Consider the following 13,194-nt stretch of genomic DNA (forward strand, 5'->3'; position numbering starts at 1 on the left):
AGTCCTTCCTCCCTTTTTTGAAGATGGGGACCACATTGGCCCTCTTCCAGTCCTCTGGCACCACTCCAGAATTTTTTGGGGTTTATCTTCCAAACATAAAAATTGGGTTGAAATCAGGATAAAAGGAAGAGAGAAAAAATCAGTTTAAATTGGGGAAAATAATACGTTCCCATGAGGGTGAGAGAGGGAGTAAGGCTGAGACTAGAAAAGGGGGCAGGGGGAGGGGTGCAACACAGTCTAGCGGCTGCTCCTGGGGTTGCAGCAGGTGGGAACTGTCAGTGGGCACAGGACGGAGGGGCGCAGCTCTTGCTGCTGCACGCGTCCTGGGAGGGCTGCGCTGGGCTCTTCCCAGGGATCTTCGTGCAGGACCAGAGCAGGCTGCTGCCTGCTCCGAACACCACTTGGTGCCTGGTGTTGCCCCAGACTGCAGTGGCAGGCTCCTCTCATCTTGCACACAGATCCAAGGGCACGCACCCCCTGGGAAGAGCCTGGCCCAGCCCGAAGCCCTCCCAGGGTGCATGTAGCAGCAAGAGTCATGCCCTGCATGCACTTACAGTTCCTTTTGCAGCTGGTGTCAGCTGCTTCCAGAGCCGCTGTAGCAGGGGCCCGGGTGAGTGGGAACAAGTAGAGCCCCGGAGGGCACAGGTCATGGCACAGCTTGTCCGCATTCGCCCCGTCCCATGCTGCAGCAGCCCTGAGAGTGGCTGACGCCTGCAGCCGCTGGGCTGTGCCATGCCCTGGGCACCGCGAGTTGCGAGCCCCACTGTGGGGACAGGCAGGAGAGCCCAGTCCTACTCCCCTGCAGTGGGTTCTGCGCCCGGCCCCTCCACCCAGGTGCAGGGCTCCTGGCTCTGATCCCAGGTAGGCTGGGAGGTGCTGGGGTAGTGCCCCCCCCCATCTCCCTGTCCAGCTGTGCACCACTCCCTTCCCCCACAAGCACCAGGGCATACCAGCAGCAGTGGGGGGGGGTATGAATGCAGCCAGGGAAGAAAGTGCCATGAGCATCCCACCACTGAAATTCCAGTTAGTAAAATTCCAGATAACAGGGATTTGACTACCCGGTAAAATTGAGTGAACTGAAAAATGAGTATAAATCAGTAAAAAACAAATAACTTCAGTTAAAAAAAAATCAGGGTATTTATCAGTGAAAATTGGTAAAAACTGAAAATGCGGAACACTAAGCATGGGGTAGTAGTCAGAGGGCCCGATAAGTCTCAGTAATCCTTCCATGATTTCTTGGATCCAGGCAAGCATCAGACTTCCCAAGACAACAGGTTGAGCTGCAGATGGATTTCTCTGTTCCTTGTAAAAGGGAGTTTCCAAATACCACCACATGTTGCTTCCTCTTGGTAGCAGTAGTCTCAATCCTTCCAACCTTGGCTATGCATTGCCTGGCCTGGCCTCTTCCACCAACAGATTGTGCTTCTCCTGTTCTGTTGCCATATCTGTTCTCTAGGCAAACCACTGATGTGAAGACTTCTGCTTGCTGCCAGAAGTCACAAGCTTCCAGTTCTCACCTTCCTGGGAGTCTACATCCTCTTCCTTCTCTAGTGCTGCCTCTGGCAGTCTTTCCTCTATAGCAGGGTTTTCAACCTTTTTTTTTTAAGCAGGGTACTCCTTCTGGACACAGACCTTCAGGGGGTGGGAGGGCAGTGCTGACAGACGGCCAGCCGAAGCCGGCAGCATGGCGAGCTTGCAGATGCCTGCTACCGCCACCTATGCACTGTCACTGCTGGGCGCTGCTTTCCCACGTCTAAGTATACCCACTCCTCTGTGCCGCCAGCTTTGTGTCCAGCCAGATGTCAGCACACCCTCCTCCCGTGGTGTGTGGTGGCAGCGCTGAGTATAGATGTGGACAGCCACCATGTGCGAGCTCCCCACCCCTTCCCCCCCCACGCCCCCAGCATGCGGCAGCAGAGGTCCTGCCAGCTGGCCAGCCATGAAGCTGGTGGCATGGAGAAGCGGGGATACTTGAGCACAGGAAAGTGGTACGCAGCGCTGGGCGGCAGTGGTATGGAGTGATGAATGGCGGCGGCAGCAGCAGCAGCAGCAGGCCCCGGCCCCCCCCCCCCCCATGCCGCTGTTTCCCAGGTACCCCTGCTTCTCTGCACCACCACCTTTGTCCAGTAGGCCATCAGCAACACCCCCCTCCTGCCTGGCCAGCCAGGCGTGAACCCAGTGGCATGGAGAAGTGGGGGTACTTGGGCACAGGGGAACTGCATTGCGGAATGATGGATGGTGGCCGCCACTTCTCAAGTAACACAACTTCTCTTTGCTACTGCTATGTACCCTCCTGGGACCTTTCCAAGTACCCCCAGGGATATGCGTACCCCCAGTTTGAAGTTGTCTTGGTAGAGGATGCTTTGGAGCTTTGCCACATCTTCCAGTAGCTCTTGCCTGGTTCCTAAGGGACACCACCGGGAGGCACTGTTCACATCACAGGCACTCACCCACCTGGCTGTCACTGGAAGGAACCTGCAAGCTGCAGTCTCCACAGCACCAAATCAGGATCTGGGTGGAAGCCTTGACTGTGAGCAGTCTTCCCTGGGCAGACCTCACTGGTACAAGCAGAGACAATGATACTGGTTCTGGCATCTCCTTGCTCAGTTAAGTGGGATAATGGGTGACCTGGATGAAGCACAAGCAGGAGAAAACCTTCTAATTCTTCCTGAGAAAGTGTAGGGCATTTGGCTAGTTACCTCCTCATCTGGTGGTCTATAGCACACACCCACCATTACATACCCCTGTTGCTCTTCCCTCAGCAGATAATTTGAAAAACTTATGCTCTATGGGCAGTTTATGGAGTGATGAATCAGTGCATCAATTTAAGGTACTGCAATGAAAAATCTGTATAGCAGCCAGTTGGTTGAGGAGCCATCTTGCTTGGTCAAGTATTTTCGTAAGCTCTTTGAACATTATTTCTATAAGTGAACTGTTAGATAAAATATAGGAAACTTGTCTCAACTTCCATAAGGCTTGAGCTCATAAGACAACTGTATCAAGTTTAGAGGAAAGGCTGCACAAGGAGAAATAAATTGTGGCTAAAAATGGATCAGAAGCAGGCTCAGAAAGTGTCATTGACCTTTGAGTATAATTGCAAAAGAAGAGTGAATGTCAAAATCAATACTTTTTTTTTTTTAAATAATTTGGAACAGGAGGTCTGTCTTGTATAGCACAGTATGCTGACCTACAGGTGCCTTTCCTTCAGCCACAAAGTCCCATGTCTGAAAGGTAATGTTATAGCAAAATGATAATAGGATGTTTCTGTGCAGTGGGCCAGAAACTAGATTTTAATTGCATTGTACCATAACTAATGGAATGGAAGCCTTGGGTGCTACCACAATCTAATTATAGATTGTAATGAGGTGAATCTGAAATGTTTTGCTCCTAACAGAAGAATTGTGGATAAATGTTTAAGCCTTTCAATCAAGATGCTTTGGTTGCTCAAGCCTGTTTAGTATGTTACAGACATCAAAATTAACTGTTTGCCTAGCACACTCTATACAATGGCATTTAAAGAACCATCTGGCTTGCATTTGTCATGTTGCAATGAGAGAGCAACTTGGATGACAGCACAATAATACTAGATTTCTGCTCTTTTGTGTTTATAGTGTACCAGCTTTACTGGGAGGTGGGGCGGGGGGGCTATGGGAACTCCAAGGTTTATACCAGAGGAGGGCAGTTATTTCAGGTGGAGTGCTGTTTACCCAGTTTTGGCAGGCTGTCGAGGGCTGCATGAGTAGCCCTGCCCTTGACAGGTGCCTCGCCCCCTATCACCATCTTTGGGACCAATGTCCCAGGGCCTGACAAATTGGGCCCAAAGCAGGGCACAGGCTGGTAGGGGTTGGTGGAGCCAGGCTGGGCTGCACCAGCAGGGAAAGGGGGGAGCTGGCCCAGCTCCATAGAGGCCCTGCTGGCTGGGGCCCTGCACTCCTGCCACCCTGCTCTGGGCCCTGCCAGCCCTGGGCCTGGGACACCAGTGCAGGCCCCATGCTCCCACTGGCTCCTGCACCTGCTCACTTGCTCACAGTGCCCCCCCCGCCCCGTGGTACAGGTAGGGGGCAGCACAGAGCCCTGACTCCGTGCTTGTTGGCAGGGAAGAAGCTGATGCAGAGCATGGGGCAAAGTGTCCCTTCACCTACCCCTTGGCTGGCACTCCTTGCTGCAGGCACTCGCAGCCCACGTGGGGCTGTCTGGAGCAGGAACAGGCAATCCCACGCAGGCTGCAAGTGGCTACAGCAGAGCATGCTGGCCATGGGGCAGGGAAGGGCCTCTAACCTCCGTGCCAGGAAGGGGCAGGGAAGGAGCCCAGGGAAAAGCTGAGCTCAGGGCGTGGGGAAAAGCGGCCCCTCACCCGCCCCATGGCCAACGCTCCCTGCTGCAGCTGCTCGCAGCCCCACGCGGGCCACTGTTTCTCCCCCCATGCTCAGCTTTTCCCCAGGGTCCTCTCCTGCCCTGAACCAAGGGCAGATTAATATTAATTTTCTAAATTTTTTTAGGGGCCCCATAGGCCAGATCCGGCCTGCAGGCCATATTTTGCCCACCCCTGGTTTATATCAAAGCCAGAAGTGGGGTTGGTTTGGTTTTCTTTTTTCAAGTCAGCAATTTAGACCCACCAAAGTTGAAATTTTATACTGTATAGTTTTTATATAGCTGAACACCACAGACAGCCAACGAAAAGGTTAGGACTCTTTAAACTTGTTCATGTTCTTTTTCTTAACCCTATGGCACTAAAAGGCAATGCACTGTCAGAATATAAACTCCCATGCTATGGGGTAATGGTATAATGAACTCTGAATATATTTGGTTACAGATTATTTAGAAAGTACCTCTTTATTGGCAAGATTGCTATGTAAAATATAACACGGTTGCCAGTTAACTGTGCGCCAAGAACCTTAGTGCTCCATCATTGGATAGTATAACAAAATCCAAATTACTAAATGATATACTGCTGGCTAAAGACTTGTAAGCATCTGGAAGCATTCAAGCTCCACAATTAGTGTCTTGAAGGAGACTTTTGTAAAACAAGCCTCTATCATAGCACTGCTTTGGTGTTTGTCTCTGGAACTTTGCCAAGAGAGAGTACATTCTAGCATTCCTGATCTCTCTCGACTGATACTGCTTATATCCTGTTCTTCAGCAAAACAAAACTTTGTACAATCCAAATTGTACAACAATCCAATGCCTGTTTTGAAATTAAATTTTTAATCTTAGGTTGAACCAAAATCTTTGTTTGGCTTTACATACAGGCATTTATAATTTTAACAGACTCTGTTAAATTTGCTTTGGAGCTGTAGCCAATAAGACTTAAGATTGCACAGTGGTTTTCATTCTGACTCCTTGGGTAAAGAGGTAGTTCAGCCTTCTGCCTGACTTCAGACGAGCACACTTGCACCTTGAAGACTAACTTGTTCAGAAGGGCATAAGCTTTTTACTATTGATGAACATCTGATGGCATAGGGCAGGGGTGGGCACAATATAGCCTGTGGGCCGCATTCGGCCCATGAGGCCATTCTATCTGGCCTGCGAGGCCCCTAAAAAAATAAAATTAAATAAAAAAATTAATTAATTTATCTGTACCTGGTTCCTGTCAAAGGTGACAAGAACCAACAGCAGGGATCCAGGGGAAGCCCTGAAGGGCTCCTTCAACAGCAGGGCCCTGTAACACTAGCTTGTAACTTGGTCTCATATGGCTCCAGGCTCATCCGTGAGGGCTGCACTAGGGCGGCAGCAGCTGCAGCCCCCACTTTCTGTGCTGGGCAGTGCTTGCCACCGCTGCCTCTCTGCTGCCCAGCACGCGAGCTCTGGGCTGGTAGCAACAGCAAACACCACCCAGCGCAACAAGCGGTGGGGGCCGCAGCTGCTGTCACTGTGGCACAGCCCCAGCAGGTGAGCCTGGTGTTGTTGCGGGGCCCATGCTAGCAGCAGGGGTGGGTTACAAGCTGATGGTGACCAAGGGGCAGGGGTCAAGGGGCACCTGTCAAGTGGGGGGGGGGCTTCCCATGCGGCCCTTGACAGCTTGCCACAACTTGGTAAGTGGCCCTCCACCTGAAATAATTGCCTGCCCCTGGCATAGGGCCATAGGCTGTTAATTATGAAAGTGTATTATGCCTCTTCTAAACAAGCTAGCCTCTAAAGCTGCAAACAGGCAGCATATTTTGCTGTGATACTAGTTGTGCAGTTACTTGTCCCAGTCATAGGATCAGCCTGTCTACACATCAGCCCTCCAAGCCAGTTTTAAGGGTGACTGAATGGGCCACCACAGTTCTGCCAGCAGGTGGCAGAATACTCATGCCACACAGGTTCCCCTAACTCTGCCAGCACTGAGCAAAGCATCCATTGGTTGCTCAAATTGTGGGTGGGTGGCAATTTTTCTGGGAGGGATATTGGCTATTTCACTGCGCAGCTTGTGCCTCTGACCACCCGGCTATATTTCAACTGCATTTTTGCTGAAACTACTGACTGTGATCCAGACCTTCCACCCTCATTGGTTGATTATTGATTTGTGCATGACTGTCCCTTTGCAGACCTTGCTGGCCCAGCATTATGAACTCATGAGCAAAATGAAGCAGAAATGGCCAAGTAGATGTGGGAGGAGCTTCAGACTGTGAGACTGCATTTCTTGACCAAGGAGATGAGCCAGCAACTAGTGGAAATGGATCATTGTGGCCACCTGGGATGAGCAGTGGCACACAAACTTTGGCATGTTCAGGGGCACTTTTGCGTAGATAGACAAGTTCCCCGCACCACACATACAGCTGACAGTGGTGTCTTTAGCCATATAGTGATTGCTATATGCTTCTCCTTGAAAGGTGGCAACCCCAGACCGCCTCCAGTCTCTGGCAAACCATTTTGGCATGGGCAAGTTAATGGCTAGAGAGGCAGTGCAGAAGGTATGCCTGGTGATTCAACACATGATGGGCCTGCGTATCGTATACCTTGCCAACCCACCGGAGGTCATAGACGAGAGTTGCCAGCTTGGGGTTCCCCAACTGCACTGGGGCCATCAGTGGTGCTGTGTCTACCATCGCATTATAGCTATGAATTCATTAACTGGAAGGGTGACTCTTCACTCATGCTTCAGGCAGTTGTGGGACCACCATGGCTGTTTCTTGCACCATGGCAGGGCACACAATGTCAGGATATTTAGGAGCTCCCTCATCCCTGAAGTGACGGAGCAGAGTTTTTTCCACTACATCCCAGGCTGAAGACTTTCACTGGATGCCCAGAAGGAACTATTTAATTACCAGCTCAGAAGCTGGCTGTGGAATGTGCATTTAGCCATCTTGAGGCTTGCTGGGGGTGCCTAAGGACATGTGTAAATGCCAGTGAGTTCAGCATGCCCCAGTTTGTGGTCTCTGTATGCTGCACAATATCTGTGAGGCCAGGGGAGTGCTTCTGCCTGAGCTCCTGCCAGTTGAGGTAGAGCAGCTCTCAGCTCCTATAGATGCTATGCCTGCAAATTCTCAAACAGAGGCTAGTAGCCTGGTCTTGCGTAGGTGAGAGATGCTGGCTGGCCACCCCCCCCCAAACTCTGGGCTGAGAGTGGTGAATGGGAGGATGATACAATGTACCTATTTTAAAGGATGGCAACTGAACTTATGCTCTTGTAGTAGTCTCCAGCATGGGCAGGGGGAGTTGAGGTAGGAGAGTGCTGTGAGGGTGGGAGGCCACTATTGTAGCCTTAACACTCCCCCTGGGATCTCTGCTGCACTGCCACTCCCCAGGAACTCCTTGGGGCTGCACTTGCTGCATGAGAGGCTAGTGGCAACCCCTCAAACCCAGCACTGTCTGCTTCAGCTGTATCTCAGCCCTGCCTCGTGGCTGGCCCAAGCCCTGTGTGGCCCCAGTGCCACAGGTGGGAGGGGGAAGGACGCGTGCACCCAGCGGAGACTGCCCCCCTGGGGTGAGCTTCTAGGTTTGGCCACAGTGGCACAAGCATGATGGGATGTGCAGGGAGCCTGTTCCTCTGCCCTTGCCCTGGCCCCGCCACTGCATGACCAGGAGTCTCGCTGCTGTGGCAGGAAGGCCCAGCACCTCTCACTCTCTGTGTCAGCGGGATCTGTGCACAGGAGAGATCCCCAGCCCCAGTCCTGCCTGTGGGTATGAGGGGAAGCCATGGTTCTTTAATTGGACAGTGCTCCCTAGTGACTCAGTTGCACCTGCCGCCCCCTGCCTATGGCTCCCCACCAGTGGCCTGGGGCCAACAGTGTTGGGAGCATGGTGAAGATGGCTGGGGCTGTTCCTGTTCCTGCTGGAGGTCACTAAACTAAGTATGAGCTATCGGTTAACCTTTTAACCAAAGTAATTGGAGGATGTTAAACATAATTTAAAAAAAAATAATATTTACATCCCTAGTATGTAGCCCTTGTGCTTGCAGAAGTGAGGGTAATGCTAACATATATGAGTGGTTAACTTATCGAAAAGTATACTAGAGACGAGTGATGGAGGGATACTGCATCCTGTAGTTTGCTAAGAACTCTGACACTTCTATCTTGATTCTAATGGAGTCTTAAAACTTTGCTAATTAGCAAATTTTTGTTAAGCATATAAGTTTCTAATATTAACAAGGAAATACTTATACAATCATAAAACTTGTGCGCTGTGGTCAGGGCTGGGTAGCAAAGAGCAGCCTATGCTGGCAAACGGTTGCCAACCCCTTCTCTGATTCAGAAGCTCCTTAGTATATCAGTATAAAAAAGTGTTTTTTGACTGATGTTCTCTTAGCCCAGTGAAAGTAACTTAAGGCTAGCACTGATATTTCAAGCAATGAATCCTGAAAGGTAATATCACAAGCAAAGATACCGTCCCTTCTCTCTGAAAACTTGCTAACTGAAGTTGATAACTACTTACTTGGAATTAGACACTCAGGCTTGGAAGGGAAATTTCCTGAAAGCAATATAGATACCCATAAAAATATTTTTAAAGTTTAATATTTACCTCTTTTTGGTGAGTTTAACCTTTTGGCTTGCTATAACAGATCTTTAATTGATAATCTCTGTTAGTGAGCTAAGTAAAAAAGTGGACAGTCTTGCTTGCACTTTTTCTGTTTTCCTTCCTATAATATTATTTTTAGTTAATTCCTGCATGGGGGGGTATTTCAGCTTGCATTACTTTATTTTCTTTTTGTAGGACCAATGTATCAAATATGCCCTAGTTGGCATAATCTACTCATGACTTTCATGATGAACTCATTCTCTAAAACCCAGAATCAAACAAATAAAAAAGCCCTGAAAAACCCTAAATCTTATGGCGGAGAGAACCTTCCAGATGTGAACAGTGTAAACATCTTGTATCATGCTTTCTGTAAACTCCAGGTATTTCAAACCCCTCTTTAGAGTATTGCCACTAAAACACAATTGATGCTTCAGTGTCTACATTAGCTCTTGAATCCTACTCCAGGCTTTAGAATAGAATGGGTATGGATGTGTGGCCTTCAGGAACGTGAGTATTTTGATAAGAAGGAAATGCAGAAGGAAGATACAGGAGGAGGTACAGGCAGTTTTCAGACTTAACGACACAATTGGTTCCTGAAAACCGCGTCTTAAGTTGAAACGCAACTCGGAACCAGTTTTCTCATAAGAAGCAATGTTATAAATGAGGGATTTGTTCCTGAACCAAAGCCTGATGCCTTATTTTCACCAAAAATACCCCCAAATTTTGTCCTCTATCAATTATAGATGAGTAATATAGCTACATTAATGTATTTATATTGTAAATAGCAATCATATTGATTTAGAAGGACTTTTCTGAGGTGACTTTGGACATTTTGAAAGGCTCTTGGTTGGACTTCTTGAAGGGTTTTTGGCTGGAGTCTTCTCAGGAGCCTTGGCTGCAGTTTTGTGGGGTTTTTTTTGTTTTTTTTTCCCTGGAGTTTTGTCTGCTTTCTTAAAGAAAGTGTCCAAGGAAGTTTGGACAAATGTTCTCCAGGGAGATGAGTGGCGCAGCAAACTTGTTCGCTGATGTGGCATTGCAGCAGATCAAGTGTTGTATAATTAAAACTGACATCATAAAGTTGAAACAGTGTCGATTTTATAAATGTTGCAAGTGCAAAACATTGTAAGTTGGACTGGCTGTATACAAGTATATGGGAAGAAGAAGAAGAAACACCTGTGTAGGAGGAAGAGAGAACATGTAATGGTTGGGGAAGAGTAGGCTGCTTCTCCTGAGCAGTGCTAAATGTAGTAAGTGATTCAGTTTGTCTTTTCTCACTCACTTCAAAATTTGCCCAACATTAGCTGGGGAATCTTGGTTGAAAATTATTTTTGTATCCTTACCTACAAAACAACTCGTTATGGAATATAGCTTGCTTTGCCAGGGGAGTTTGACCACTTTTTCTTACAGTGACTATCAATTGACTTTCCCATCTATGACAAAGGCCAACTGTTGAGACCTTGATACAGATCTATTCATTTTGAAGTCTTTTCAAAAGTGTGGCCATTTGGAAATGTCCTGAAGAAAGAGGGTACAGCAGTGGCCACCAATCAGTCAATTCGGGAGCCCCTGACAGTATCCTCAGACTAAGATCTACTGTCAGAGGCTCCATGATTGGGAGCAGCAGAACGCATGTGGGGAGCGGCCAGGACACAGTCTGGGAGCAGCGGGGTGCATGTGGCTGGGCTGAGCCATGTCCCCTGTTTCCAGGGCTGGGCTGGGTGAGTGGGACGATCCCCCTCTGTTCCCCTGCTACTGGGTGAGTGGGGCCCTGGCCAGGCTGGGGGAGGCTGATTGGAGCCTGGCTGTCCCATTCAGGTATACACACCCTGGAGGAGGCCTGGGGGGTATGTGCCCCCGTCAGTCTGTTCTTGGGGTGAGGCAGCTGCCACTGTGCACTGGGCTTTGCACCCTGAGCCCTGCTGTAGCTCGGGGTGCACAGCTCAGTGCACAGTGGCAGCTACTTCACCCCGTGCACAAATTGGGGGGTGCACATGCTCCCTGGGCTTCTGCCAGGGTGCATGCACTGACAGGGCCCCCCCCCCAGCATTGGCTGTATGAGACACCCAGGCTCCAACCCTCCCCAGGCCAGCCTGGCTGGGACCCCACTCACCCTTGCCCTGCTCCTTCCCTCACTGTGGGGGACCTTGATTTACCCTCCCCTACAGACTGACCTGCTGGGTGGTGGGGGAGGCAGTAGATCCTGAATTGCCCCTTTACTTCAAAAAGTGATCTTCACCTTAAGGTTGGAGACCACTGGCATACAGCATACACTTTTTTTTTTTTCTCCCCTCCTACACTGGTAGCAGGATAAACAACACAATTCAAAGTGTCTACGTGATTATCCTGTATTTGATAACTTTGAGTATCCGCATGCTTAGATTGCACCTGAGCAGCTAAATATTCATAAGTTTTACAAGTTTGATACAAAAATGTCTTTCCTTTCAAAGAAAGAAATTGTACACCTCTCTTTTCCCAAAATTGCTGGCTGTCCAAGTTTGGGGAAGAGTCAAAATTAAATAGTTGCTTTGTGGTTTTAGTGTGCTAATGCGGTGTCCTTTTTTTGGTTTTGAAAACTGCAGAAATTCAGATAGCTGCATTTTAGGAGACAGTCAAATACTCCAAACTCTGTTATTTGATGCTTAAACTATATGTGACATTTAAGAGAAGTAAAAAAACAATATTTTAAAGTAATTAATATGTTGAGGTGTAAGTTTTAGGTTTAATGTTCAAGAATGTTACACAAATAGCTCACAATTGGGGGGGGAAAAGAAAGACCTTTCCTTACCGCTTTTTCTCCCTTTTTAATAGTGCATTTCTGATTTAGATGGTTAGATATTTCTTCTTTGACTAAATTTTCCTAAGTGCTGATATGTTGTCTGTCTCCTTTTAGACCTATTCAGGACTGTTCTGCGTTGTCATAAATCCTTACAAGAACCTTCCAATTTATTCAGAAAACATTATTGAGATGTACAGAGGGAAGAAACGCCATGAAATGCCACCGCACATTTATGCAATATCTGAGTCTGCGTATAGATGCATGTTGCAAGGTAAGAACTAATTTTGGTTTACAAAAAATTGAAATGGTTTGCATCTGAGCATAGGCATGTCATTGTCACCTTGTAAAATTGCAGCACTGTTGTCTTCTAAATGTGGGAATCTTCCAGCTTTAGGGACACAGATGCTTTGGCATTTGGAACCTTGAGATGCTTCCTTTTTACACACCGGGTGTTTTACGAGTCTGACTGCACTGGTCTTTTTCAAATTCCTTAAGCACGACATAGCCGGTTTGGGGTCGGGGCCTGCTGTACCCACCCTGTGTACTGTATCTGGCTTCACCCATCTGGCCCATGTGACTCAAAAACTGAACTGATGTCAAAGTTTTTGATGACATAAAAGTTTAATCATGTCAGTTTAGGTTCTGTCCAGAGTATGATAGACACTGAAGTCCAATCCTGTACCTAAACGTTCCTGCTGGTGTATCTGGCTGTAAGTAGAAGCTAGCCAAGGTCTGTGCTGTCCCTGGCCCAAAGTCTGTAGATCTTGCTAATTAAGCTATGAAAATGGGGAGACGCATCCGATGCTTGTTTGAGTTTTGTAGAGAGCCTGAAACAGTAGCTGCCTCTTGCTCAGTGGTCTGAAGATTAGACACTTCTTTGTTTGTCTTGGAGGCTTGAACAGTTTGAAAACTGTTGGTTTGTTCCATCATTTAAAAGGTAATAGGGTGTTTTGAGAAAGTAGGAAGTGTCTGTAATACGTATGGTTTTGAAGTAAAATTGATAGGCCCAAAATTTAAATTGAGGGGAAAGTTCAGAAAGATTTTGTTTTGTTCCTTTCTTCCACTATCAATACGGAACTATTTTTTGTTTGTTCCTTTCAGAAAGATATGGGAAGTATTGTTGGCCAATGGACTTCTCATTTTATGCTATGCCTTCTTCGTGATTTCATTGTCAGGGCGAAAGCAAGAATTAAAGTCCAGGCATTTAAATATTTTCCAAGTGCAAGGTTTCTGTTTAACAAACAGTATGAGTATATGTTCATTTCATGGCATGCTGGGATTGGGCCCCCAGTCCCAGTCAGTTGACCTAGGGATAGGCTTGCAAGTGCTGGTTGGGGGAGTCAGTAGACTCCATCCCCCACAGTCAGCAGCTGCAAACCTGTGGGTTTCTGCACTAGGAAGTCTGAAAACAGCATAGGGCACTGAGAGGCTAAAAAACTGCATGTGCTGCACATTTGATTTTAAGGTCAGTGTACTGGGAC

At 48.1% G+C, this 13,194-nt stretch overlaps 1 protein-coding gene and 1 long non-coding RNA gene across 6 annotated transcripts in view; both read left to right on the top strand.

The window, feature by feature from the left end:
* LOC109315181 overlaps window positions 1–3,908 on the top strand; it is an 8,436-nt gene extending 4,528 nt beyond the window's left edge. Inside the window, exon 3 of the long non-coding RNA XR_002102455.1 lies at window positions 3,898–3,908. This is a non-coding gene — a long non-coding RNA (uncharacterized LOC109315181). The remainder of the gene's footprint in view (window positions 1–3,897) is intronic.
* The window catches only part of LOC109315180 (myosin-10-like), a 26,885-nt gene extending 14,871 nt beyond the window's left edge, over window positions 1–12,014 (top strand). For all 5 annotated transcript variants that reach the window (XM_019542773.1, XM_019542777.1, XM_019542774.1 and 2 more), the window contains one exon: window positions 11,828–12,014. In XM_019542773.1, the coding sequence (XP_019398318.1) occupies window positions 11,828–11,995 (168 nt within the window). In that variant the 3' untranslated portion in view covers window positions 11,996–12,014. The remainder of the gene's footprint in view (window positions 1–11,827) is intronic.
* Window positions 12,015–13,194: the final 1,180 nt, after the last annotated feature.

Source organism: Crocodylus porosus, unplaced genomic scaffold (assembly GCF_001723895.1).
Source record: "Crocodylus porosus isolate Cpor-Errol unplaced genomic scaffold, CroPor_comp1, whole genome shotgun sequence".
NCBI classification, from domain to species: Eukaryota; Metazoa; Chordata; order Crocodylia; family Crocodylidae; genus Crocodylus; species Crocodylus porosus.